The sequence below is a fragment of the Punctularia strigosozonata genome, assembly GCF_000264995.1.
Source record: "Punctularia strigosozonata HHB-11173 SS5 unplaced genomic scaffold PUNSTscaffold_9, whole genome shotgun sequence".
Lineage (NCBI taxonomy): Eukaryota > Fungi > Basidiomycota > Agaricomycetes > Corticiales > Punctulariaceae > Punctularia > Punctularia strigosozonata.
Window position 1 is genome coordinate 1478813 of NW_006767441.1, and position 26688 is coordinate 1505500.

General features: G+C 57.0%; 10 protein-coding genes across 10 annotated transcripts; 7 read left to right on the forward strand and 3 right to left on the reverse strand.

Annotated features, from left to right (window-relative positions):
• Nucleotides 1-1842: 1842 nt before the first annotated feature.
• PUNSTDRAFT_136148 (aldo/keto reductase) lies at nt 1843-3330 on the forward strand (the record flags this gene model as incomplete). Its single annotated transcript, XM_007385699.1, has 9 exons — nt 1843-1905; nt 1964-1983; nt 2036-2133; nt 2198-2614; nt 2673-2718; nt 2772-2824; nt 2878-2918; nt 2984-3117; nt 3177-3330. The coding sequence occupies 9 exons, from the start codon at nt 1843-1845 to the stop codon at nt 3328-3330; spliced, it is 1026 nt and encodes a 341-aa protein (XP_007385761.1).
• A 351-nt stretch (nt 3331-3681) lies between these two features.
• On the forward strand, nt 3682-6450 carry PUNSTDRAFT_121573 (glutamine-hydrolyzing asparagine synthase). The gene is made up of 11 exons (XM_007385700.1): nt 3682-3975; nt 4035-4183; nt 4247-4811; nt 4867-5157; nt 5216-5318; nt 5369-5519; nt 5581-5622; nt 5680-5756; nt 5818-5936; nt 5992-6031; nt 6093-6450. The coding sequence occupies exons 1-11, from the start codon at nt 3810-3812 to the stop codon at nt 6187-6189; spliced, it is 1800 nt and encodes a 599-aa protein (XP_007385762.1). The 5' UTR covers nt 3682-3809; the 3' UTR covers nt 6190-6450.
• Nucleotides 6451-6504: 54 nt separating this feature from the next.
• PUNSTDRAFT_105231 (Dbl domain-containing protein) lies at nt 6505-10211 on the reverse strand. Its single transcript, XM_007385701.1, has 4 exons — nt 9391-10211; nt 8386-9301; nt 7461-8314; nt 6505-7407 (listed from the first exon to the last, which is right to left on the reverse strand). Exons 1-4 carry the CDS (start codon nt 10008-10010, stop codon nt 6792-6794), a joined length of 3006 nt encoding a protein of 1001 aa, XP_007385763.1. The 5' UTR covers nt 10011-10211; the 3' UTR covers nt 6505-6791.
• A 357-nt stretch (nt 10212-10568) lies between these two features.
• Nucleotides 10569-11734, forward strand: PUNSTDRAFT_71007 (uncharacterized protein; the record flags this gene model as incomplete). Its single annotated transcript, XM_007385702.1, has 2 exons — nt 10569-10760; nt 11123-11734. The coding sequence occupies 2 exons, from the start codon at nt 10569-10571 to the stop codon at nt 11732-11734; spliced, it is 804 nt and encodes a 267-aa protein (XP_007385764.1).
• Nucleotides 11735-12283: 549 nt separating this feature from the next.
• On the reverse strand, nt 12284-13717 carry PUNSTDRAFT_136152 (uncharacterized protein; the record flags this gene model as incomplete). The annotated part of the gene is made up of 1 exon (XM_007385703.1): nt 12284-13717. The coding sequence occupies one exon, from the start codon at nt 13715-13717 to the stop codon at nt 12284-12286; it is 1434 nt and encodes a 477-aa protein (XP_007385765.1).
• Nucleotides 13718-15997: 2280 nt separating this feature from the next.
• On the reverse strand, nt 15998-17487 carry PUNSTDRAFT_136153 (aldo/keto reductase; the record flags this gene model as incomplete). The annotated part of the gene is made up of 9 exons (XM_007385704.1): nt 15998-16151; nt 16210-16343; nt 16405-16445; nt 16507-16559; nt 16614-16659; nt 16717-17133; nt 17204-17301; nt 17352-17371; nt 17425-17487. The coding sequence occupies 9 exons, from the start codon at nt 17485-17487 to the stop codon at nt 15998-16000; spliced, it is 1026 nt and encodes a 341-aa protein (XP_007385766.1).
• A 694-nt stretch (nt 17488-18181) lies between these two features.
• PUNSTDRAFT_105239 (argininosuccinate lyase) lies at nt 18182-20157 on the forward strand. The gene is made up of 8 exons (XM_007385705.1): nt 18182-18310; nt 18364-18538; nt 18596-18847; nt 18904-19250; nt 19302-19386; nt 19438-19581; nt 19638-19718; nt 19773-20157. The coding sequence occupies exons 1-8, from the start codon at nt 18246-18248 to the stop codon at nt 20013-20015; spliced, it is 1392 nt and encodes a 463-aa protein (XP_007385767.1). The 5' UTR covers nt 18182-18245; the 3' UTR covers nt 20016-20157.
• Nucleotides 20158-20211: 54 nt separating this feature from the next.
• Nucleotides 20212-22169, forward strand: PUNSTDRAFT_144946 (t-SNARE). The gene is made up of 8 exons (XM_007385706.1): nt 20212-20459; nt 20519-20556; nt 20615-20807; nt 20861-21094; nt 21147-21255; nt 21310-21506; nt 21557-21642; nt 21706-22169. Exons 1-8 carry the CDS (start codon nt 20430-20432, stop codon nt 21920-21922), a joined length of 1104 nt encoding a protein of 367 aa, XP_007385768.1. The 5' UTR covers nt 20212-20429; the 3' UTR covers nt 21923-22169.
• Nucleotides 22170-22745: 576 nt separating this feature from the next.
• Nucleotides 22746-23433, forward strand: PUNSTDRAFT_121578 (nuclear protein). Its single transcript, XM_007385707.1, has 3 exons — nt 22746-22896; nt 22955-23079; nt 23144-23433. Exons 2-3 carry the CDS (start codon nt 22972-22974, stop codon nt 23264-23266), a joined length of 231 nt encoding a protein of 76 aa, XP_007385769.1. The 5' UTR covers nt 22746-22896; nt 22955-22971; the 3' UTR covers nt 23267-23433.
• A 402-nt stretch (nt 23434-23835) lies between these two features.
• Nucleotides 23836-26077, forward strand: PUNSTDRAFT_89826 (aspartate aminotransferase). Its single transcript, XM_007385708.1, has 10 exons — nt 23836-24002; nt 24083-24132; nt 24213-24249; nt 24322-24439; nt 24525-24774; nt 24861-25198; nt 25278-25430; nt 25488-25657; nt 25753-25831; nt 25897-26077. Exons 2-10 carry the CDS (start codon nt 24117-24119, stop codon nt 25972-25974), a joined length of 1239 nt encoding a protein of 412 aa, XP_007385770.1. The 5' UTR covers nt 23836-24002; nt 24083-24116; the 3' UTR covers nt 25975-26077.
• The last annotated feature ends 611 nt before the right edge of the window (nt 26078-26688 follow it).

Below are 26688 nucleotides of genomic sequence, written 5' to 3' on the forward strand. Positions count from 1 at the left end.
TGGATCGACGAATGGAGCTCCAAGTTTTACCTACCTACCTACCTACCTACCGACAGCTACGTCTGCGGCCATCCGATTTCCGCGGACCAATCATCCGCATTCATGATGAGAAAATACAGTTCAAGGAGCCGAGCGGTAAGAGACAGAAGGCAAAAGCTGGCATGGCCAATTCCGACTCCTCCCGTACTATATGAGATCATCACTTCGGCCACATCGTCGAATCGGCCACCCTGCTATATCTCACGTTCCACGGCACAGTTCGACTTCATTTTTTGACTGTCCCAATATACTGTGTTTTCAATTGTTTCGAGAGCATAATATAGCGAGTTACACTGCTCAAAGTTGAGGTAGACAATGTCGGTCGAGTCACGCTGTGTGATGTGGTGCCGACAATGCCGGATGACAGCCGGCCGGAGTTCAAACACTGAACGCGTCGCAACGCGTCAGGCAACGCGACGACAGACAAGTATTCACTCATTTTCATGTCAGTATTGCTCTGCCAATGGGTGCAGATCGAACCCAGAAACGCAGCGGAGCACACACTATCCGAATTGGACGACAGTATCAAAGTACGATAGACTCGCTGTTCGAGAGCAAGCTCAACCGGTTTGCAGGCCTTTTCAAGTCTTCCCGACGCTCTGCGCAAAGAGCCTGCCCCGATTCCACATCGCATCTGACATCTCTCGACCCAACATCTGATGAAGCCTCGCATGATTGCCCGGGGAGTTCTGATTCAAACATGCTTGTTGACGACCTTGACTCTTAATCACCACGATACTCATTCAGATTATGTTCTTACTCACGGCTAGCTGTAAATTGTTGCTGTTACTGTAGCTTACATCCTTCATAATAGAACGTGAGCTTCAGACATCGTACGAAAAATCGTCTGTCGAGGACGAGTCGGCCACCCCGAGCGGAGTACCAAAGTTTCTGATGGGACATCAGCGCGGAGATGTGACGTGTCAGTGACTGGCCGATTCGACCATCTGGCCGAAGAGACGATCTCATATAGTAAGGGGAAGGAGTTGGTTTTTTCGTACTGGACTCGGTCCCAGTGACACCCCCTGTGACCCCGCCAAAACGTTACAAAAGCGTGATAAAGCGTGATGGCTCCATATTGTCGGATGGTTTGGAGGAGTACCGAATCAGATTTACACAAGAGCGTGGTTGGACAAAGCAAGCTCGGAACTCGAGCTTGAAATCCTCTCTACAACCGACAGCACGAAAACCACCATCATCGGCCCTGAGCGCGTGCTCGGCAACGCGATTGGCAGTGGAGGGGTAGGCTGCCTCTTTCGAAGGTGCCGGCTGGGACGGGGAGCGTCTCGCCTCGGACAGAGTCCAGCTGCTGCTAGGTTAGCTAGCTTCTCAGCTAAAATGCTCGTCCGCTTTGTCACTTACTGCGCCGGTCATCCCATCACCTATCGCACGCTCAGCTAACATCGGAGCGCCTGGCCTGCAAAGGCAGCGAAACTCCAAAGGCAACGCAGTTCGTCGGCATCCGAAGCACTAGTCCTGTTGATCTGCGTTCAGAGAAGTTCGGAGGTGGCTCAACGTGGGTCGCTATCAATGACGGGCGTACACATCGCCCCGCGGTCGTCGATCCGTGGGTATAGGTCGTCCTCGGCACAACGTCGTCGTACACCTGTTGCCGCGAAGACCAATGTACAGATCCGGATTCGTCACCTCCGGCAGCGGACCATGAATCACTTGGCATTGTGCGGCCCTCAGATCCACGTCAGCGTGTTCTCCATATAAATAGGAGCAAAAACCTCGAATTCCTCATCGACTATTGCATAAGTCGTTTCCTCCGTTTCTCATCATCTTCAGACTTGAGCTACAATGACGGTCAAGACCATCAAACTCGGTGGATCGGCGTCTGGCGCAGAAGTCGCGAAGATTGGGGTGAATTCGGTCTATTTCGTTCCATTGTGGGTTTCCAGGCTGAAAGGAACATCTATAGCACGGCGTGATGCTCATGACGTTAGTATCTTCCGAATACAGTATAGAATATTGTCCCTGACCTTTTACACAGCTGGAAACCGACGCACGTCCCCGACGAACAGTGTTTCGAAACCATTAAGGCCGGAATCGACCAACTTCCCCCTGGCGCGAAGATGTTCATTAACGCAGGTTGGCAATTCCAGATGCTCCTTCCTTCTATCGATAGCTCAATTCGACCAATTCTGTCATGCAGGGGAGTTCTACGCGTACGACCTCGGACCCGCCAATTTGGAGCTGCTCTCGCGCTTTTATGCCAAGTACCCCGAGTACGCTGAGAAGACCTTCCTCTCGGTCAAGGGTGGGGCAAAGCTGCAGACGCTCGACCCGGATGGCTCGCCCGAGAATCTGCGGCGCAGCGTCGACCACATTATCGAGAAACTCGGGCCGCACAAGCGGCTCGACCTGTTCGAGTGCGCGCGTGTGGTGGAAGACCCGCCGGTGGAGGAAGTGATGAAGACGCTCTTGGGATTCGTCAAGGAGGGTAAGTTTGACCATATTGGGATTAGCGAGTGCAGCGCCGCGACGCTCAGGCGGGCGAACGCCATTGCGCCAATCGCGGTTGTCGAGATCGAGGTTAGCCCGTGGTCCTACGAAGAGGAGACCAAGAAAGGTGATCGCCATTCCATGGGTCCCTATTTGGAAAGATGTGTTGACCTGTCTTTAACTAGTCATCGCTACCTGCAACGAGCTCGGAATTGCTATTGCTGCTTACTCGTATGTGCCGTTGGCGCCTGCGTCGCCCGTTTGATGCCTAAAGGTCTTAACAGACCGCTCGGTCATGGCTTCCTGACGGGTAAACTCCTCCCCAAGGATCTCGAAGGTAGTCTCCGTTCATCTCCTTCGTCTTCCGTGCTGACTCGCCGATCTGTGCAGCCGGTGATCTACGCCTACACGGGAGCCGCCTGAAAGAAGAGGTAAGCGTCAAAAAGCGGAAGGTTCTGCTATTGTAAAACGACGTTGGAACTTTCGTCGTTTGTAGAACTGGAAGCACAACGTGCAGCTCGTCGAGACGATCTCCTCCATCGCGTCGAAGAAGGGCATCACTCCCGCGCAGCTCTGCCTCGCATGGGTAGGCTCGCTAGGTCCGCATATCATGCCCCTTCCCGGATCCTCGTACGTCTTCTCGCTAACAACATACGGAGACTTACACTCATCGTATATCTACGCTGTAGGAGCCCATCGCGGAAGCTTGAGAATCTCGCGGCCGGCCAGATCGAGCTATCTGAAGCAGAGGTTCAGGAGATCGCGGATACGATGGCGAAAGTTGGAGTGAAAGGCGGGAGATATTACGATGTCCCCGATCATGTCCTCAGGCTATGGGCGTGAGCGTGAGCTTCGGATCACAACCCATTCGTATGAATAATATACATGTTGGCTGCGTCATTTGGGAGTAATCGGACATTGCATGGACGCGGGCAACTTGAGTGCGATAGAGCACTGTTCATTCTACGCGCTCCGATTTATGAACATATAATAGTTCTTAGCCTTCGTATCCTCGGCCCAGCTTCCTTCGATTCGGTTGGGCTATAGGGTTGAGCTCATCGGCGTCGACGTCCTGAAAAGGGAGAGTTGGTGTGCCGCGATTAGATCTTGTCTTCCGCCTAATCTTATCATTCTTTTCCCGAGTCATGGATTTTCGTCGGACTGGAGTCGCCGACTGGTCCGCGTTGGCGGGTCGCGGATTATCCTCGTCCAGGTAGATACGACCTCGGCAGCTCCAACAGTTGGAACGAGACTCGAGTCAACGAGCTTGCGTTACTTAACCGCGATCCGTCTCTGGCCGTCACTACGACAAACTTGCGATTATGTGCGGTATCTTCGCTCTTCACGGCATCGACAAACCAGCAACTGTCCGAGCCCGGTGCCTCGCGTGCTCGAAGAAGCAGAGGCATCGTGGACCGGACTGGTCGGGGTGCTACGTCGGCAAGGACGCTGTGCTCGTGCATGAACGTCTCGCCATCGTCGGCGTCGGTGAGCCACCCACGGTCTTTGCCTCGTCTGCCATGATCTCACGCGACCAACGCGTTTAGATACCGGTGCCCAGCCGCTCGTCAGTGAGGACGGGAAGACTATCCTCTGCGTCAATGGAGAAATCTACAACCACATTGCTCTGCGTACGAGCCTTGGCCCCGATGTCAAGTTCAAGACCCATTCGGACTGCGAGGTCATCTTGCCATTGGTACGAGCATCCGATGTGCAGTGTATCTCGAGTTTCATCTTAACTATATCCCGTAACCTGTAGTACAAGAAACACGACAAGGCGCTATGCAACATGCTCGACGGCATGTTCTCCTTTGTCCTCCTCGACGAGTCCGTCACTCCCTCACGTATCATTGCTGCCCGCGACCCGATCGGTATCACCACATTATACATGGGCCGCAGTTCGCAGCGCCCGGGCGCAGTATGGTTCGCGTCCGAGCTGAAGTCACTTGTCGACGACTGCGACGACATCCTCTCTTTCCCCCCGGGCCACGTCTACGACAGCACGGACAACTCTACCACGCGCTACTTCCAACCCACATGGTGGGAAGGCGACTCGGAGGCTCCCGATGCGCCGATACCAACACAGAAGGCCGACCTGAAGCTCATCCGCGAGACGCTCGAGGCGGCGGTCAGGAAGCGGCTCATGTCCGAAGTTCCCTTTGGTGTCCTCTTGAGCGGCGGGCTAGATAGCAGTCTAATTGCCGCCATCGCCGCGCGCGAGACGGAGAAAGTCGCGCAGGCGCACTTCGAGGCCCGCCAAAAGAAGATTGCAGAGCTTAGGAGCGGTCCGGCCAGCCCTGTACCAGGTGCGGTCTCAGAACTTGGTGAGCCTATCGCATCATGGGGATTCGTCACAACAACGGTGACGTTCTATCGCAGAGACAATCATCTCATGGCCTCAGCTTCATTCCTTCTCCATCGGTCTGGAGAATTCGCCCGATCTCTTGATGGCCCGGAAAGCGGCGCACTTCCTGGGAACCGTCCACCATGAGTACGTGTTTACCGTTCAAGAAGGCTTGGACGCGATCCCGGAGGTCATTTACCACCTGGAGACGTACGACGTGACCACCGTCCGCGCGAGCACGCCGATGTACCTGCTCAGCCGGAAGATAAAGGCGATGGGCGTGAAGATGGTGCTCAGTGGCGAGGGCAGCGATGAGATATTTGGAGGTTCGGCGTGCATTTCGCTCGCACTGACGAGTTCACGAGTTAATACGCGTATGTGCAGGCTATCTCTACTTCCACGCCGCGCCAGATGCCAGGTCGTTCCACCAGGAGTGCGTCCGACGGGTCAAGAACTTGCATACGGCGGACTGTTTGCGCGCTAACAAGTGCGTTTAACGAAGAATTTTGTCACTGTGACGCTTACGAGTGATGTTAGGTCGACCATGGCATGGGGCCTCGAAGCCCGTGTTCCCTTCCTCGACAAGGCCTTCCTCGAAGTGGCAATGAACATCGACCCTGAGCAGAAGATGTTCAGCAAGGGGTCGGCACAGGAGACAGATGCCGATGGCTGCCCCAAAATGGAGAAGGTGTGTCGAGGGATGTCTACATTATAGTAGACGCCTGACGTTGATTCTCGACGACACTTAGTACCTACTCCGGAAAGCATTTGACTGCTCGCCTGATGGCAAGGTAGTGTGCTCGCCACCTACCGTGTTGAGGAATCGTTGTGCTGACTGTGTTCACTAGCCGTACCTCCCTCGATCTATCCTATGGCGGCAGAAGGAGCAGTTCTCCGACGGCGTCGGTTATTCGTGGATCGATGGGTACGCTTGCCTCACGAGCATGTCAACGGCATCGTGACCTCTGACTTGTTTTATCGTGCAGCATGAAAGACCTCGCAGCGAGCGTTGTGTCGGACGCAGACTTCGCGAAACGCGCAGAACGTTGGCCGACAGATACGCCGGACACGAAGGAAGCGTACTACATTCGCGACGTCTTCGACAGTATGCGCGTTCAGCCGCATATTGGGCTATTTTCTGACTCTCATGTGCGTCTAAGGTCTCTTCCCAAGCGAAGCCGCTGCCAAGACCGCCGTACGGTAAGTCGTCGGCCCTTCGTCTTCCTCGGTACCCTTCTGACCACGTACGGCACTTCTTCAGGTGGATACCTCGTGGCGACTGGGGCTGCGCTTCGGACCCGAGCGGCAGGGCGGTCAGCATTCACGAGGCTGCCTACGACGCCAAGGCGGAAGCGTGATCTCAAAGCGAGAAGAGGATGAAGAAAGAGGAAAAGATTCCAGATTGCACACGACGAAAGCATGGATCATAATACAGTTCGTATTCTATGTCAACAAAACCTGCGGGCGATGGTTCATCGAGTCGAGGCTAGTAGAAGAGACGAAGGAGGAAGGAGCGACTGTGCTTGTGAGTGTATATAGTAGGAACGATGCCAGAAGAAAGACATTGCAGAGGCTCCAGAGATATGTAACGATCCATGAGCGTGCCCAACGAGAGCAACGGGATCGGAATAGTGCGCGCATACTATGGTATCGATAACTAGGATATCGAGGAGGGGATATAAGGACGAGCCGAGGGGAGAGAGATTAGATGGGAAGCACGGCGCGCAGGGAATAATGAGAGTGGATATCGTTCCGGATGTTTGAGACACGCAGAGCCAGATAGCGAGAAGGGCACAGTGAGCGAGTGAGATAGGTTGATTGAGGAAAGGAAACCAGAGGGATGAAGGAGCGTGAAGCATCGTGAGTGTACTCGTGATGATAATAAGGATAACCGAAAAGAAAACAGGGGGGAGGGCAAAATGGGCAGAATTTTTGGGTTCTTTCGTTTTCAGGTCTCTTTTCAGGCGGATTCTTTGAGGAAGGAGTCTTTGGCGATCATCTGGCGGTACAGCCCGACGCCCGAGTCCTCGGATGGTGCGGGCGACGACAGCTGCTTCGGGGTGGTCGTCGCACGGCTGGCGCTTGTCTGGGATATGTTGCGTGCGCGCTTGGGGATCGGTGTCGCCGTTGCGCGTGAGCCGCCCGTGTTCCACGCCGGCCTCGTCGTGACCGTCGCTTTCGCGCTGTGGCCCTCATCAGAGGGTTGCGGGCGCCTGGCACCGCCGGGCGTCGCGGTCGTGCGCCGGCTTGCGGGTCGCGTCGTAGGGGAATCGTTCGCGACCATGCGCGTGCCAAACTTGGCATTGGCGGATGACTCGCGAGCGTACGCGGCCGTCGTCTGCGCCGCGCTGCCGCCACGCCCACCGCGCGAGGACGAGCCCGTCGCCCTCATCGGCTTGGGCACGGGTTTCTGGAGCGTGACCTTGTCCGCGCCCCAGTAGGAGAAGCTCATCTTACTCTTGCGGTCCGAGTCGTCCGAATCGTTCGCGCCGTCTTCGTCTTCGTCGTCTTCCGGCATCGGTACGATCCTCGGTTGCGCGGAGATTTGGGGTTGCGACCGGTGATGGCGGGCAACGCTATCCAGGCTTGTCAATCATAAGTCAGTCGTGTGCAATACACGGGGACGTACTCTTCCATCGCCACGACGCCTTGCGGCTGGACCACGTCCCCAATGGACCACGTTTCTATCTTCAGGAACTTGTAGAGATTCCTCGGCTTTGCTTGCAAATGCCTCCTCCCCGTCGTCGCATACTTTGTCTTGCCCTGCAACTCGGGCATCGAATTCGTCCTCGAGTTCACCGTCGCCGTGATCGGCAAGCTCGTCGTGCCCGTCCTCTGGCACCTCAGCACCACATCGTTGAACACCACCAACCACAGATCCTTCTTTCCGCCCACCGCGTTCGACCCGCCACCCTGCAGGACGTCGCTCAACCTCTTGAACGACGTCTTGCCCTTCACTTTCCCGTTCGAGACCGGCGGCGAGGACGACGGCGGAGGGCCGCCCGCGCCCAAGATCTGGCGCTCCTCCACGAGCAACCGACTCGGCTTAGGCAGCGCGAGCTGCTTCACTTTCTCGAGGCCCTCGATCCGCGCCCATACGTCGCGGGTCTTGTCCCGCTCCTCCTTCTGCACCTTCTCGTCCTCGATGCTGCGCACGATCGTCTCGACCTCGGCCACCATCTGCAGCGTGCTCTCGTACTCGAACGTGGACGGGTCCGTGTGGAACAGCAGGTTCTGGAACAGGAGCGGGTACTTGAGCAGCCGCTGGAACGGCTTGGAGAGCGAGATCGCGAGCCCGGTCTCGCCCTTGTCCGCCGCCGCGAGCTCGAGCTTCTGCAGCAGGCCGCACACGCGCAGCCACTCGTCCGCGTTTTGCTTCTTGGGTTTCTTGGAGGCCGCGGCGGTAGAAAGCGCGTCGTCGATTTGTTCGAGGGCGCGCTCCAGGTGGAGAACGTACGTCGCGTACCCGTGTAATATATGCGACTATAGTGAAACGAACCCGTGCTCAGCATCCCGGCGTTTACGATCGGTATTCAGAGTAAACGCATACTTACGTTCGCAACGAACACGTCCGCCAACGACCGCACGAGCGGATACTGCTCCTCATACCGCTTCCTCAAGCTCTTGCTCAAGATATCATGCCCGTTATAGATCGCACCCTCGATCACCTCCAGGCACTTCCGCAGGTCTTCCGGCAGCTGCCCGGGCGCCACGCCCACCACCTCTGGAGGCCCGCTCGCGCTGCTCCGCTTGAACTTGCGTAGCACCCTGGACGTAGACGTGTTCGTGGTGCTCGCGGACGCCTTGCGCCCCGGTGGCGGCGGTGGCGGTGACGCGGGCTCGTCTACGAACGACTGGCGGCCGAGCGACTGCGACGACGCGCGCGGGTCGTACGCGCGGGCGGGCGGCGGGAGCGAGTGATGCGAGCGCGAGGGAAAGGGGACCGCGCCCCTGCCGCCTCGGGTAGACGTCGACGTCCTAGTCGCGGTCGTTCCGTACGGTGAACGCGGGTGGTTGAGCTTGCTCATTTGTCCGCCACCGCCGCCCGGGGGCGGGCTCGTCGCACCGCGGACGCGGCCGACGGTGGAGGTGTACGCCTTGCCCATCCGGTCCGCGCCCTCGTCCTCCTCGTCCGAATCCAGGCTCTCGCCGTCGATGTTGTCCAGTGCCCGGTGGCTGTTATTGTTGTTGGTGTTATTGTGGCCATTGCCGTTGATGTCCTCTCGCCGGCCGGGAGTGCTGGGCCTCGGAGACGAGAGGAAGCGCGAGGCGATAGGCAGGTGGTCAATGGACTCCCGCGGGGAGTCGACGCGGGCTTGGGTGTGGTGCGACTGGGGCGTGCCGATGTAGTCGTCGTATTCGGTCTGAGCGCCAGGCGAACCGAGCGGGGTGAGCGGGGAGGATGCGGAGTAGGGGTGCAGGAGGGGGTCGATAAATGTGTCTTTCAGCTTTTGAAGCTCGATCACGTATCTGTCGCATCATGACGGCCCGTCAGATTCTAAATTCGATCTACAACGGAAGGCAAAAGAGGGGAGAGAGAAAGGACAAAGTAGACACACCGTTCTTCGCTTGCCACGATCTCCCAGAGCACCTCCTGCCGCGTCCGCTCGCGCGGGCCCAGGTTGCTCACGAGGTCTTCCTCCGCGCCCTCGCTCCAGCTGCTTGCGGCCAGGATCCGGCTCGAGCTGTAGGTCATCTGCGAGTAGGGTGTGCCCGATCTGACGGAGGCCTTGTCCTTGTCGGGGAAGGGCGAGGGTGCAGAGAGCGGGAGGCGCGCGGTGCTGGAGGACGCTTTGGAGGCTGCGCCGAGACCGAGCTCGGTGCGCGAGGAGGAGGCGCCGTTGGAGGACGAAGTCGAGCCACGCGGGTCGCGCTCGCGGTCTTTGGCGTGCGGGTGCGTGTGTTTGGCGTGGAAGAGGGACACGTTGGTCTTCAGTGGCCCCGTGCCGTCCGGTTGTTGTTGGGGAGAGGCGTCCGCGAGGGTGAGGTCGGGCCCGGGGGTCGGCGGGGGCGAGATGAAGGCGACCTTTTTGCTGGTCGTCGTCGCACCCGCTTCGGTGGACGTGGAAGGCGTGAGGCTGCTCGGCGCTGCAGCGGCCCTCGCGGATTTGCGGCCTGTAGAGTCCGCGGGGGTGCGTGTGGCGACGCTCGCGCTCGACATGGACATGGACTTGGACATTGGTTCGGGAGATTCGGTGCGTGTTGCATGCGTGTCGGTTGAGGTCGCCGGGCGAGGCGAGGGCGTGCGTTCACGAGAGGCCCGCGGCGCGGCGGTGGTAGAATGGCCACCGCTGCTCTCCTCGGACGACGGGTTGCGGGGCACGGCGAGGGGCTTGAGCGAGGCCGGCGGGGTCGGAGGCGGGCGCGCGTCGTCTTGCGATACGGGCGGGGGCGGCGCGGGCAGCTTTTCCGTCGTCGGATGGGTCTTGTTTGTGGTCGGTGGGGGCGGGGGTTTTTGGTGTTGGTCGCGGTCGGGGCGCAGGGCGCGGTTGGCGATGGAGCGCAGGAGGGCCTTCATGGCGGCGAGCGCGCGGCGATGGGCGGATCGCGGGGCGGCGGGGGCGGCGGCGGAGGAAGGGCGCGCGCAACGAGAGGCCGCGAGGTGGAGGGGAGGGCGGAAGGAGGACGTGGTGGTTACCACGCGTGGCGACCAGCTTTCACTTCGCTGCTCCCACTCGCCGCAAAAATACATATAATATTCGCCGGGTCTATTGTGTTCTGGTCCTGCTCATATGCCATGCTCCCCGCCCATCGCACGAAACACCTCCCGAGGATCACTTGCGCGGTGGGCGCCGTCGCGTTCGAGCTCGAGCAGCGCGACGACGGCGGGGACACGACGGGCAGCACGCTCTGGCTCGGCGCGCAATGCCTCGCGCTCTACCTCGCCGACGACGGCCCCAAGCCCAAGCTCAGGCCTCGTGGTGATGCTGTTCCTGCCAGCCCCGGCGCCGCCAACAGTAGCAGTGGAACCGCGCGCGGCCCTGATCCACGACGCAGACCACGCGCCGTCGAACTCGGCAGCGGCCTCGGGCTCACAGCGTGCGTGCGTCCGCCATACATCCATCTAATATCCATTTTCTCGCGAGTTCCCCGTTCGCGTGCCGGGATATCGTGTTACGGCGCAGAGGGGCAAGTCCCTGCGGATTAAATCGTTCTCTCGGCGCTGCCGCTGACTACGACACGGCAACACACATGCCCATAAGCGCGGAAATCCTGTGCTCCCCCGAGCTCCCGTTCGCATGCAGCCTGCGTAGCCGCCCGGCACGAGCCATCTTCCAAGCATAGCAGCAGCGACTCAATAGCTTCTTCTCCCTTCGCAGGCTAACACTCGTAAGTCTAGGCTGGGATGTCCTCGCCACCGACGTGCCCGTCGTCCTGCCCCTGCTAGAACGCAACCTCTCTCGTAATCGTGACAAGCTCCCTGCGGGGTCCGGTCAGGTTGCGGTTCGTGAGCTCGATTGGTCCGTGCCGCCTGAGGAATGGGGTTGGGACCACCCTCGCGCGATATCGACGCTCGATCGTTCCGGGTGGGCATCCGGGTCAGTAGACGATGACACGCCGCCCCTCGAGCCGCCCTTCGACCTCATTCTCACCGCCGACACTTTGTACTCGTCCTCACTAACGCAGCCTCTCCTGCGCACCCTGCATCATCTCGCCTCGATCTCCACACCCTCCTCCTCCAACAAGTCTCCTCCGATCTATGTATGTCTGGAGCGTCGCGACCCCTCGCTCATCGCCAGCGCACTCCTGTCCGCCAAAGAGGACTGGGGCTTTGCCGTCGAACGCGTCCCGCAGCGCAAGGTCGTCAAGGCCATGGAGAAAGGCGACGTCAAGTGGGAGAAAGACGACTGGGACGGGATCGAAATCTGGAAGATGACCGTGCGCCGCGGCATCGTCGTCTAATGCCGAAGCGGGCGAAACGCTGCTCTATAAAATGCTAGGGGAAGAGAAATGTGCACCCAGGCCTCACCGCTATGTATCCCGCAGTGCTCGCAACGTTGATACTGGGGTACTTTTGCATGGTCGTCCATCGAGCACCTCCCCCCCCCTCTATTCCCACCGGATACGGATTCGCTAGCCGTCATCTTTCCGCTTGAGACGTTGCCGTCATCTTCATAGATCTAGTTGAAGAACCAAATAGATGACGGTCTCTCCTTCATGTACCCATCTACGATTCAATTACCCTCCTTGTGCCACCCTCGCTGTCATCGGCAGGTAATCCGGACGCGCGGTGTGCGACGTTGTTCTAGTAGACGCCATGGATGGACTGTCGGCGCTCATGCAAGTGTCACGGAGGCCCTAGGCCAGCTAGGGGGTCACCTCTCTCATATAACCAGGCCACTACCTATCACTTTGTTGTCCCCTGTTCAAGAACACCTATGTATCAGCCAGGCAAGGGCGAGTCCAAAGGGAGAATTGCGAGAATCCCGAAGACCGTTGGTCGACGTTCCATCAACTCGCTGTAAATTCTCGCGCAGACCCCGCCGTCGCGACCGTGTCTCCGGCGGGGCGGTGAACGCAATACGTCGGTATTGCGTTCAGACGGGAGAGCCGAACGACCACGGCGCGGCGCCACCTCTCTTCCAGATGTTCGTCTTCGTCGTATGATGCAAGAGCCCTCGGAGGGAACCATCGGATTCCGGGCGGTACCGGTGACGATGATATTCGCGGATGAGATCGAAGTTGCCAAGTCGAAAGGTGTGCTTCGCGCTCGTCGGTTCCAACTATCGTGGACTGCATCCAGAGTGTACCGGGCATGTACAGAACGGAGAGGACGTCGTAAAACCAGTCCTCAAGGTCGGTGGAAGCGTTCTCGCCTTCGTCGAGGGCTCTCGGAACCAACAGAGTTAGGAACTGTTGTGAGGTGGGCCACGGTGAGTCGCTGTCACCAGAAGCGCACACATCGCATACTCGTGACACGTGAAGGTAGGTCTTCGGGCATGATACCTGTGTCAACAAGCGATGCAAGACCATACCACCTATGTGCTGTTTCATTATCGATGACAGATGGACAGTAACCGAGGTGAGACTATCGAGCTTGGTGAAAGAGAGCAACGTATGGCCGAGGTTATTTGCTCCCCGCAGGTTGTCCGCGAGCTCGATATGTCTGAGGGATGGGCATAACGATGTTTCAACGTTTGGCTTCGTTTGGTCTACATTGCATGTCCGCAGCTCGCAGAACCGCACGGCGAGAGATTCCAGATTTTGACAGGCGAGCATAATGTCGAGCATGGACTGCGTCTCGAAAGATTTCCACGACTGCAGAACGAGGGCGGGCGCCCGAGTGACGGTTTGAAGAATAGCTTGCTTCGCGTTCGCGCCGAGCGCCGTCCACGACACCCCTTGTATCTTCACGACGTATAGGGCACTCAATCGAGTCGAAAACCGCGATAAACCTTCCAGCCAATCCCCGCTTGTGTGATGTTTGATTTCAAGGCAGAGCTCGCGCACATACGAGCCGAGCTGGGGTGAACCATTGATAGCGGAGGCGACAGCGTCTAAAATCCGGGGGTTGTCGATGTTAAGGGTCTTAAAAATGGCGGCTTGCGCCGGTCGGCGTAATGCACGGCAAGCTAGGGCCATACTGCATAGTGAGAAAGCCCGTTCCTCGTCATTGCCATCAATGTGTCGTATGATCCTACTCATCGCCTCCGGGGTGAGTTGTTGTAATCTAAGCATGTGGCTCACGTCGAGCAGTGCTCGGAGTTCGTTGAGAGACTCCCGGATCGATGGATCCGTAGCGGCAATCCAATCCAAAGAGTCAATTCGGTCTTTTATGCCGACGCGAAGCCTGCAGACTGATTGGTCTTGAAGGAGGCATTCCTGTCCTAACAGCCTGACGAGAGCGTTGAGGTAGCGTGCGGCTAAGACCACGTTGTCGATCATGGCGTCAGTCCTTACAGTCCGGTGTTAACGTCGTGAGCACGTCGCGGAAATTCGATAGACCTGCAAGCTTACTGTATGATTGTGGCTAGCTTCTCGCATGTCCTATGCAACAGCTGCCTACTGTGTACAACACCAGGAACATTGCCGCGAGATGACGGATAATCGCACATAGCGAGTCGGATTGCCGACAGGCACAAGGGGCAAGAAATTCCTAGCAGACAGCGCACAATCTGAGAGCACATCGGCTGTTTTGATGTCCGGAGATAAATCAGGAGATTATGTGCGCTATTTGAGCAATTGTCACAGTTTGGTGGCAATGAAAGGGAGGTCGGAGTGGTGAGGGTATGACCACATGTGAGATGAGGAGTGACGTGTACAAGGAAGTGACGGAGGAAGCGGACGACTGCAGCAGTCGGCCCCAGCCCAAGCACTCGCTCTCCTGTTGCGGCAAGCAGATTCGTGATAGCGTCTCCTCCTTTGCTGAGGGTGTTCCCGACCACGCGCCCTGCGCCGGTAAGGTCTGTTCTCGTACTGTCCGAGTCGATCCGAAACAATGCGTCGGATTTCATATTGGAAATCCGCGAGTCGTCTAATAAGAGTAGCACTTCTGTCCACCAGATGGTATTTCCACGGAGCTCGTCGAGGCAGACAGAGTGGTAATCGAAGTCAGGTTGGAAGACGACAATTAGAAGTACTTACAATAGTGGCAGGGAAGAGAGTAGGAACGGATCGGATGACCAGGGCTATACAGCGGATTCAGCTTCACGACGGGCGTGTTGCTGAGAAGTGCGTTCAACATGATCACAGTCGTAACTGTTGGAGTGCTGTAGGGTAATTATATGCAAACACTGCACCCGTGTGTGAGCCTAGCGTGACAGTGACCGATGCGTTCAATTGCACATATTCGAGCTCGACCCGCCGAAACGAAAACCAGCCTAGGCAAAGAATTCTCATCAGGTAAAATCGGACTATCGAAAGAGTCGCTTATCGGGTACCGAAACCCTCTAAAGCCACTAAATGAGCACGTTTTAGCACGGTTTTTCCTGATGGCCTAGCTGGTGTTCGTACACTAGTCTCTGGGTCCAGTCAGGAAGAAACAGGCGTGACAGTCGAGCGGCCATGACAGCAGCAGGCCGAGATACACTAGTGGGTGTACTGTAGACTAAACTACAGTCTGTAGTTTTTCGACCGTAAATTCGGCCAGACCCGCATGGGGACAGCCCCCCATGTTGACTGGGGCTCGTGGGAAGTTCGTCAAGTTCAGTTTTTGAGCTCTCTTGGGCCAAGACGAGAGCGTCATGGAAACGACTCCAACGAGACCGTTGGGCCAAGACGAGAGCGTCATGGCAGATCTCACCGACTACGATGTGCCTAACGAGACCGTTGGGCGACGTTCTATGATACGTTTGTGGTGTTCTGACACCTGTTCTACGGATGGATGCCTCGGACTCGGTCCGGATGACGCTCCATCGCTGTTGCTATCACTAGTTTCATGCGCGGTTCGCTCCCCCTGGCTCCTGCTTGCGTCCCTCGTCTTCGAATACCGTACACCGTCACCCATACGCCCGGAGTCGCAGTAGGCGCGACACGGTCATCTGCTGTCCTCGAGCGCGGGGGTATTGCCTCTCCATGCCATCCAAGACTGTTCCCGGACGTTATGTGCTGTTATGCCCGGGTGTGCCGTTCGCTGTACGTCGTGCGGGGCCGTTTCGTGTGATGCTTTTCCCCCCACCCCCATTTTGTTTTTCCCTACAAGGGTTTTTTGCTGAGGGGTGGGTGGGTTTTTACTGCACTATCGGAAGCCCCTGTATTGACACGCGGTGACGGCTGAAGTGGGCCGCCGCTAGGTAATGTATTGCACATAGTAGCACATACATGTACCTAGTTTACCTGCACCAGTGCTGAAGCGGCGTGTCGGCTGTATAACAGCTCACGGGGGCCGTGGATGCACTGTGTGCGCCAAGCCGTGCGTATTGACGTGCGGTGCGGCAACCGGTTGTTCCGCTATTGGGACCGCGCCGGAAATATACCTACCGCTGTCAAATTATGACTCCCAGGGACAGGGGATAACGGGTAGGTAGGTAGGTAGATTGCCGATGAGGTCCCGGTAGCTGAACACGGGAAATGTGTTTGGTTCGTAGATAGGTTGCGACAGGGGACAAACCTACGGTCGAACAACTACAGCAGAGAGGCAACATGAAAAGGAGGAATATGCTCAGTAAACACAAGAACGAGATGACAATGTGCGAAAGTTTGCCAATTCACGAGCACTGGGGTCACTCATGCCCATAGCTTGGAGACATATTGGGGGGCATCGATGAATCTCTCGCCTTTCACTCCGGTCTTGGCCATCGCGTCTGCGATCTCCTGCACCTCCGTCTCGGAGAGCTCAATCTCGCCCGCCGCCAGGTTCTCGAGCTTCCTGGATACACTCCTGCACGGCTTGGGGTTGGCACACAATGATTCGAAAGCGTAAACGAAGACAGACGCACGAAGAACCTGGAATGGGCATCACGTGCGAGCCCAAAGAGCCCACCCACGCGAGGCACAGCTGAGCGGCGGTGATACCCTTCCTTGACGCGACAGAGAGGATCGTCTCGACGAGCTGGACGTTGTGGTCCCAGTTCTGTAATAGAACCTCGGAATATCAATGCCGCGTTGTTATGCCGAAATCGCCCTCCACTCACGCCTTCCTTAACATGACTCATCGCCACACGATGGTCTCCGGCTGTGGACATTTCGTGACGGTTAGGAACAGGACGATGAGTGCGGAAAGTAAACCACTGGACCTTCCAAGTCCTGAGGGCCGAGTTTACCGGTGAGAAAGCCGTGTCCAAGCGGCCTTGAGGTCTGAATCAGTCCTCTGCGAGACCGCGTCTTCACTTCGGACACTTACGAATAAGCAATGATGGCAATCCCAAGCTCCTTGGCGGTGGCAATGACTGTAATTGAGTTAGCATTCCGCCTCGGAGCAGCCTTGAACAAAGCCACGGCCAGACCTTTCTTGGTCTCCTCTTCGTACGCCCAAGGGCTGACCTCGATCTCCGCCGCCACGATGGGGGCGACGGCGTTCGCGCGCCTGAGCGTTGCCGCACCACATTCGCTGATTCCGATGTGGTCAAACTTGCCCTCCTTGACGAAACCGAGGAGCGTCTTCATCACCTCTTCGATCGGCGGGTCCTGCACCACGCGTGCGCACTCGAACAGGTCCAGACGCTTGTGCGGCCCGAGCTTCTCGAGGATGAAGTCGACACTGCGTTTCAAGTTCTCGGGCGAGCCGTCCATCTGGAGCGTGCCCGGCGTCGCGCCACCCTTGACGGACAGGAAAGTCTTCTCCGCGTACTCGGGGTATTTCGCGTAGAAGCGTGCGAGCAGCTCTAAGTTCGCGGGGCCGAGGTCCTGAGCGTAGAATTCTCCTATGTGACGCGTGAGGACACCCGCGCGATCAGACGTCCTTCCCGAGAAATCGCGGCGAGCAAGACCCACCGGCGTTGATGAACATCTTGGCGCCCGAGGGCAGCTGGTCACAGCCTGCCTTGATAGTTTCAAAGCATTGCTCGTCGGGAATGGGGGTTGGTCTGAACCTGTACCAAAACAGTCAGCGCACGTTTCGTATGCCTTCGAACACGCGAACGTCATCATCATAATTCCATGCTGAAGGGCATCAGAACGCATGCTCAATGTGCAACAGAGCATACCAAGCGCACCCCAATCTTGGCAACCTCGATGTTGGAAGCGGTACCACCGAGTTTCATCGTCTTGACCGTCATTGTCGCTGAGGGTATGAAAAGGGATCGTTAATGAGTACAAAGTGCCTTGCAAGAGTGGAGTGTTTGTCTGCTCCTTTGCTGCCCGTTTTCTTCCTAGTATTTGAGCACCTCGCCAAGGTGGGTTCATAAACAGTTCAAGTGGATGAGGACCCCGTATGCAGCGGCAATGATCGTGCGTATGCCTCCTCGCAAGCCACCATAGTATACGCTGCGTCATAGCAATCCTCTTCTACTGTCCCAAGGCTCAAGTGGATGCGTATGTCCGATAGCTTCGCTAACCCACTTTGATCCACTTGGAAGAGAGAGTCGGTGAGGGTGCGCAGGTCTGATGCAACGTGCACGTAAGGATCCAGAGCCGCCTTGCTATCTCTCTCGCTGAAGCGCTTTGAGACAGGGAGCCTCACCCATGGCAGTAGTATGGCTGTTGGTGATGGTGCTTGAACTGGGAGGAGCGCCGCGCTTGACCCACTTTCGGTTGAGAAACTGCGGGTTCCAGCTGAAGCACTTGCAAGAACCCGAGGTAGACTCGGCTATATACTCCTAAGTACGTGGGGTATCGCGGCAAGCCTGCGTCGCAGCCAATTGAGTATGTAACAATGGTAGAATAACAGTAATTCCATCATTATCAGGACGTAACGTGACGCAGATTTTCGGGCTTCCTTCGTTCGGGACTTGACCAAAATGACTCGGGCTTCGACGGTAATACTCTCCGCCTCGACGCTTGTTCAACGGTCGTCCGTCACTGTCGAGATACAGCCATGTCCAACTTGCCGACGAAACAGAAGCTTTGGGGTGGCCGTTTCACAGGCAAAACCGATCCGCTGTGCGTTCGGAGCTTTCATTGCGATTCGCGAACGCTCAAGAGCGCGTTTTCAGCATGCACGAGTTCAACCAGTCTTTGAAATATGACAAACGCATGTATGCGGCTGATATCAACGGCTCAATCGCGTACGCAAAAGCGCTGGCGAAAGTGGGAATCCTCACCGAAGACGAAAACGAGAAGATTGCCGATGGTCTTCGCGCCGTAGGGAAAGAGTGGGAGAACGGAACTGTGAGTCCTAAACTGTGCCCTGCATACACAACACTAATGAACTGCTGTGAGTTGTAGTTTCAGATTCAGGCCGATGATGAAGACATTCACACTGCGAACGAGCGCCGGCTCAGTGAATTGATCGGCCCTCTCGGAGGCAAACTGCATACTGGCCGTTCCCGTAACGACCAAGTGGCCACCGATATGCGTCTCTGGTTGCTCGAGCAGATCGAGAGCATTGAACGCGGGCTGAAGGACTTCCTGCGCGTTTTGGTGGAGCGCGCTGACAAGGAGAAAGATTACCTTCTTCCTGGATACACTCACCTTCAGGTATGCTCCCCATCTTAAAGGTGATTGTATCTCATCTGATTGCGCGGCCGGACTAGCGTGGCCAACCCATTCGGTGGTCTCACCTCCTCCTATCACACGCTTTCTCGTTCAAGGCCGATCTGCAGCGTCTGCAGCAACTTACACCCCGTGTCTCTGTGCTTCCACTCGGTAGTGGCGGTCTTGCCGGCAACCCCTTCGCTGTTGACCGCGAATTCCTCCGAGAGGAGCTCGGTTTCGACTCCGTGGCAGAGAATAGCATGTATGGCGTTGGCGACCGGGACTTTATCGTCGAATTCATGATGTGGGCGAGCTTGACGATGACCCACGTGAGCCGGCTCGCCGAGGACTTGATCATCTACTCTACTGCGGAGTTCGGGTTCGTCACCTTGAGCGATGCTTACTCGTGAGTGATTTTCTCAATCGTTTGTGTCTGAGGCGCTCATCAGATCTTCAGAACGGGATCAAGTATCATGCCACAGAAGAAGAATCCTGACTCCCTCGAACTACTTCGCGGAAAATCTGGTCGGGTGTTCGGAAACGTGGGTGCCTATCTTGTTAGTGCTGTCGTGGATCTGATACTTGTGTTCCAGATGGCCGGCTTTGTGATGACGCTGAAGGGACTGCCTTCTACGTATAACAAGGATCTACAGGAAGATAAAGAACCGCTCTTCGACGCAGTCGACACCATGGATGCCTGTCTGCGCATTGCGGAGGGGGTGATTGCAACATTGGAGGTACGGGCTGTGATAAATCACTGCCCATGCATCATTCAAGCTGTATCTTGTTCTAGGTTCACCCCGAGAAAATGCGGGCAGCCTTGACCATGGACGTCCTCGCCACCGACCTCGCGGATTATCTCGTGCGGAAAGGGGTAAGATCTCCGTGTATTGCTATCGGAATGATTGGTCTGACGTGCCGGGCACAGATTCCGTTCCGCGAGACGCACCATATCTCGGGAAGGGCCGTCGCGCTTGCGGAGGCTCGGAAGTGCCAGCTCAACGATTTGACACTAGAGGACTACAAGTCCTTAAATACTAAGTTCGAGGAAGACATCCACCAGGTCTTCGACTTCGAGGCGAGCGTGGAGAGGAGGCAGTCGATTGGTGGACCGAGTCGACAGATGCTTGAGCGCCAGATAGCGGTGCTTCGGGAGGCCCTTGCCGCATGATAGAAACTGTGCAGAAAACTTGACGGATCGACAGCTGCGATTGTCGTTGCACAGCTGTTATTGCGTCGCTTCGTGAGCACTTCGACTGAGCAGTGAGCGATTTTGTACTACTGCCCCCGGCAAATGCGGGACGGGACAACCGTGCAAGCAGTGATCGCGTGCGGGATATATCACCGCTTCCCGCGAGGCGGTGCTCGTGATGAGTTCGCGCGACGGCATTCGACATCGAACGAGCTGTCCTGTTCTCCCACCGCGCTCTAATACCCCTCCTACCCGCATTTACCTACCTTTGAACTCGGGCGGCATTGATTGTTCCCCGACTACTCCAACGTAACGACCCGTATCCCCAGCCTGACCCACGTATTCACACTTCCATCACAACAACCTCTGTCTGACGAGCGACGATCACCGAAAATGGCCAGAGACAGACTCGCAGCAATGAGGGTAAGCTTGCATATGTGTCTTATGGTCTGCGGACCTAGCCAACGAATGCTTTGTGACAGGCCCAGCAAGGCGGGGGAGGCTACACCTCATCAAACGAGTGCGTTGCTACGTCGCGTCGTCCTCCATGCGTTCGCTGACCCCGCACTTTCTTGCAGTTCGTACCCTACTCAAGCGTCTGGTGGCTATGGGGGAGGTGGAGGGTACTCACGGAGAGCGAACCCCTACGCACAACAGGATGACCGTAGCTACGAGATGTCGGAGGTGCAGGACAGCCGGGCGAACCTCGTTCCCACAACCAACTACGGCGGAGGAGGAGGCGCAGGTGACATGACGGCTTTTTATGATGAGGTCTGTAACGCACACCCTCGTATGCGGTTCTAGATTCGAACGTTCCTTTCTAGATTTCGTCCATCCAAGATAGCTTGAGGACGTTCAACGATAACGTGTCGCGAATTGGCGATTTACACTCGCGTTCGTTGAATAACACCGATGATGCGGCCGCGCAGCGGAATCAGCAGCAGTTGGACGCTCTTGTGGATGAGACTAGCGCCTTGAGCAGCGACCTGAAGAAGCGTATCAAGACTCTCGAGCGACAGGGTGGCGCTGGGCGAGACGGCCAGATCCGCAAGCAGCAGGTGCGCCCCGACGGCGTGGATGCTCATCGCTTTTTGTGACCCATATTTCCAGACCGGTCTGGTGAAGTCGAAGTTCGTGGAGGCGATCCAAAATTACCAGGGCGTCGAGCAACAGTACCGGCAACGCTACAAGCAGCGGATGGAGCGCCAGTTCAAGATCGGTGCGCATATAATCTACATCATGTTGATTGACGTTACTTATTTGTGCGTTTTAGTCAAACCTGACGCAACGCCGGAGGAGGTCAAGGCCGTCGTCAATGATGAATCTGGCGGTCAAATATTCTCCCAAGCGCTCATGAACTCGAACCGCTACGGTGAATCGCGCGCCGCGTACCGGGAGGTGCAGGAGCGTCACGCCGACATTCAACGGATCGAGCGGACTCTGGGTGAACTCGCGCAGCTCTTCAATGATGTATGCCCCCTTTCGTATCTGGACTCCTACCCTCTGACGCTGCTCCACAGATGAGTGTTCTCGTCGAACAACAAGACGAGCAGATCAACACCATCGAAGCCACCACGCAAAACGTCGAAAAGGATACCGAAGCCGGGTAAGACGGATTTCCGCTTGGGTCGGGAGCCACGCCACTCAACTCACGGTTTTCTCCTTGCAGTCTCGGATACACCGAGAAGGCGGTCGATTCCGCTCGGGGCGCACGGAAGAAGCGATGGATCTGCTTCTGGATCACCCTCGTCCTCATCATCATCATCGTCATCATCATCGTGGTCAAGGTCGTCATCCCCGCGATCAACAACCACAACAACAGCAGCAGCGGTGGGGGTTCTAAGACCGTCACGGCGTCGCCATCCGCCACGGCGACCTCGTCCTGATCGCTCGACGGAGGGCAGTGCCCGCCCGCAACGAACGGTCTTCATACGTAGTATTTATGTGCCACATCGGACTTCGTTTATGCGGATACATGGATCCTTGTCTTCGCCTGATATATTCCCGGATCTATACCATCCACTCCTTCGATGTGACGACTTGTTCATTTCTCTTACACATACGACCGCCAGCCTACATGTAGCTCTGGCATAATATAGGAGCACCTTGGCCCCGCCCAGAAACGAGATTGCGACCCGCGTTTGAGTGCCTTGACTCTGTGACGAGTGGACGGTTGGCGTAATAAGTGACCAGCTGCCGTCATGTTTCAGATGTTACTTGCAAGGAAGACAAGGTGATTGTCAGTTCCTCTGCTTCGAAGCTCGACTCCGACTTCATTGCGACGTATGCATGTACATACAATTTTCTGCTGTTGTTGCTCGGCAGTCTTATTATGCCGTACAAAGAAATGCCCAACACGACCAACGTGTGAACGTTGTGTGAACTTCGGCCTCACACGAGGCTCACGTCCACGGCACAGAAGAGGGCTGCATTGTGCAAGAATGCTACATAGATCGGATAACGTTGTTCCTTTCCTCGGGCTGCTGTACGCTGAGACAGACGTAGTGCCACGGTTCCAGGGCGGCCGAATGTCCACCAGAGAGAAAAGGGATGTTGGATGACACGGTGCTGCACAACGTCGGACTGACGGAGCTGAATGGGTAAAGCTTGTTGCTGGAAGGGGGGTTATCGTGGTTATCCGGCAACGGCCCTTGTCGGAGTATAAGAGGCGCGGGGTCCCCACGTGAGGCGCGCTAATCCGGTGCAACCGTCGGGAAGTGGATCTCGATCCCTCCGCTTACGCGTCCTCCTATCCCTCCCTTAAAGCAGCTGTTGGGGTGTGCTCGTCTCAGTCATCTTCACCCACTGCCCTCTCAGACTTGAGCTTCACACTCCCCCGTTCTACTTCCCTCCTCCGTCGGTAAGTATCTGTCTGCTGTGTGTGTCTTGGTTGTGGACCCTGTTCTCACCGACGGTAGCCTATCCCAGACACATCATGCCTGCCAAGAAGCGCTGCCAGCTCCAGGGCGAAACCCCTTGCAACTCGGCCGTCCTCCGCATCGTAGGGCAATGCCCACACTGTCGCATGGAGTTCTGCGGAACAGTGAGTAGTATCTTGATCGTGTGCGGGTTCCCGGGACTTCCGCTGACGGATGCCTCGTGGACAGCATCGACTGCCTGAACACCATGCCTGCAACAACCTGGAGAGCTGCCGTCAGCAGGCGTTTGAGAAGAATAAGCTGAAGCTCGAGTCGGAGAGGACAGTGGCGTCCAAGATGGGCGTCGCATGAGACGGGACGGATGCTGCCGCCTTTCTCCCCCTATCCCTCCCATGTCCACATACCCCCGTCACGATTTATTCCATTCCCCCCATCTATCACATTCATACACTCCGCCTCCTCTCCCCGCGCTTCAGTACATCACGGACGCATTACCACTATACCTGCACGCCATCCCCCTCCCGTTTGGGTATTATGTCGGATACATACTCCGTAGAGCTTGTTATATTATAATCGAAGCCACAGCGCTTTGTGTATATGGATTCCGTCGGATTTGAGCAATGTTGCCATGTATATCCAAGGAACATCCTCGGCTTGACCACGTATACCGACATGCTGCTTGCGTGCCGCCAATGCGCGGCTGCGAGCTGTTCCGTTCACCTCCGGAACGTGGCGCTTGAGCGGTGGATGCGGTGCAGGTCACCCGCGTAATGCCGCTCGGGCGCAGCGGGGTCACAGGGAACACCGTGCGGGGTCGCGCCTGACCCAGACTCCAGAACGTTGCCAAGGGGCGAGCTGGGGACATGGACCTCAAAAGCCGCTTGTCGATAAAACCCCATAGATCGCCAAACGATCGCAATCCACCCCCCGTATTACCCTTCTCTTTTGCGAGCCTCCTCACTGGTTGGTCGTCGGGCCACAGGTAAATCACGTGGAAAATATCATCCCCCCGCACTTCGCCTGAGGCAGGATCAACAGCAACGAATCTCGGGGAGGATCGTGATTCACGGTTGTTGACTATTTGAAGGTGAATAACCGGTGTTGGCGCCCGCTTGGTACCCACATTCCTGAGTTGTTTTGCGTTCCTTGGTCTGCGATGGCCGACAGATTGAAACAGGTGCTGAAGCACGTATCCACTCCGATGGCCGAGTCAGCAGGTCGGTGTCGGTCTTGCTCGTCCGATTTCGCGATTGCTTTGTGTTGCGACACCATCGTTGAACGCGTACGATGTTGGCAGAAACCTGGAATGAAGTCCCCCTCGCGCCGCCGGACAGGTACGCAGTTTACGATTCGTTATAGGAATACCGTCATGACTCACACGACCCTTGGCGTTGGTGCTTGTGCAGCATCTTCAAGCTGACCGCGGCGTACAAGTCGGATCCGTTCCCGCAGAAGGTCAACTTGGGCGTTGGAGCGTACCGAGATGACGATAACAAGCCGTGGGTGCTCCCCGTCGTGAAGAAGGTGCGTCGTTTGTCCCATTCACGCTGAAAACGCCGTATCGGCGTTTTTACATTAAAGGGGGGCGTTGATGAGAAACACCCGCCAGGCTACGCAACTGCTCGTGAACGATCCTACGCTCGACCACGAGTACCTCCCGATCACCGGTCTCCCCGAATTCACGTCTGCGGCTGCCAAGCTCATCCTCGGCGCGGACTCGCCGGCCATCGCGGAAGGCCGGGTGAGCAGCGTGCAGACCATCTCCGGGACGGGCGCGAACCATCTCGGCGCGCTCTTCCTCAGCCGGTTCTACCACTGGGACGGCCCCAAGCGCGTTTACCTGAGCAATCCGACGTGGGGTTCGTATCTTATATCCCATTCACGCAGGGACGGGGCAGTTGCTGAAAAATAAAATAAAACCGTGCATCGTTTTCGTTTTCGACAGTCAACCACTTCCAGATCTTCCGCAACGTGGGCGTCGAGCCGGTCGAGTACCCGTACTACGACCCGAAGACGATCGGGCTCGACTTTGACGGCTTCGTGGGCAGCTTGCGATCGGCGCCGGCGCGCTCGGTGTTCCTGTTGCACGCGTGCGCGCATAACCCGACGGGCGTGGATCCTACGGCGGAGCAGTGGAAGACGATCGCGGACGTGATATTGGAGAAGAAGCATTACGCGTTTTTCGACTGCGCGTACCAGGGGTTCGCGAGCGGGGATTTGGATAGGGACGCGTCGGCGGTGAGGTATTTCGTTCAGCGCGGCGTGCCGCTGCTCGTGTGCCAGGTGGGTTTTTTCTTATTTTATATCTCGGCGATCGAGCGAGAACGGGAACGCCACCTGAATTGTACTCCATCGAAAACAGAGCTTCGCGAAGAACGCCGGGTTGTACGGCGAACGGGTCGGCGCGCTGCACGTCGTGGGTCCGACCAAGGAGGCGGCAGACCGCGTGAAGAGCCAGCTGTCCGTGCTGCAGCGTAGCGAGATTAGCAACCCCCCGTCACATGGGGCTCGCATCGTACGTGCAACAACCCCTTGGCGCTCCTCTCCGCATGGGATGACTGATGGATGGCAGATGGCGCTGATCATGAACGACCCGGAGCTGTTTGAAGAGTGGAAGCGCGACATCAAGACGATGGCGGGGCGCATCATCGACATGCGCCGGCAGCTCCACAGGCTGTTGACGGAGGAGCTGAAGACGCCTGGTAACTGGGACCACATCATTAATCAGATTGGGATGTTCAGGTTCGTGTCAACCCGCCAGCGCTGGGTTTCAGCCTCTCTCTCTTTCTCTCTTCAAACATCTACGAGTTTGAGCTGATGTGATGATTGCATGATAGTTTCACCGGCATCAGCCCTGATCAGTCCAAGGCTCTCACGGAACGCGCGCATATCTATCTGACGCCCAACGGCCGTATCGTGCGTTTCTTGCTTGTTGTTCGGCTTGGAGCCGGGGCTGATGAATTTGACGTTTCATCGTGCAGTCGATGGCAGGCCTGAACAGCAAGAACATCCGTTACTTTGCGGAGAACCTCGACAAGGCGGTCCGTGGAGAGCTGTAGACCAGTGGTAGCAATTATACATAGTTAGACTCAGGCCCACGTAGCCATTAGACCCGCCCAACGTGTAACTCGGAATAGACTCGCCAGACTCTGATATCCCCGCGCCGGCCGGATGCCGGGACGCAAGCTTCTGTCATTGGGCCCAATGAGGCAGCCCGGCGGCACAGAAGAGGAAGGCGAAGGGGGATGATGACGCAGGTTTGTTTGGCGGAGGCGATGACATCACCGAAAATGGGCCAAATCAGTGGCCCCCGTCTAGACGCTCTCAGCCCCCCATGGACGACATCAGCACACACAACCCTCCTCCGTCGCGCTCGCACAATCATTTTGTTGGGCGTGGTGTCCGGGAACGCCTGCCCTTGCTCCGTTGAAGCGCCGCGCCAATTCCCTTCGCCTTGTCCCTCGACCCCGTCCCCCTCCTGCTCAGCGGTGCCGTGCGCGCGTTCGTTTGCTCTTCCGAACACATTTTCTCTCGTTCCTCACCGCGTCGTCGTCTCTCGTCGAGCTCGCCCTCGTGTGCGTGTCCCCCCTCCGGACGGCGATCGACGTAATCTGCTGCTCGCCGCGCGGTCCGTGCGCGCCTGTTCATTCCCATTTCCTCGCTCCCTCGCCTCGCACCTCGCTTGGAGCCAGTCACCTCTTGACCGTCTCGCGCACCCACACTGCAGAGGTGCTGCGTCATAGACAACAAGCTAGCTCATCTCCGAGGCCGGA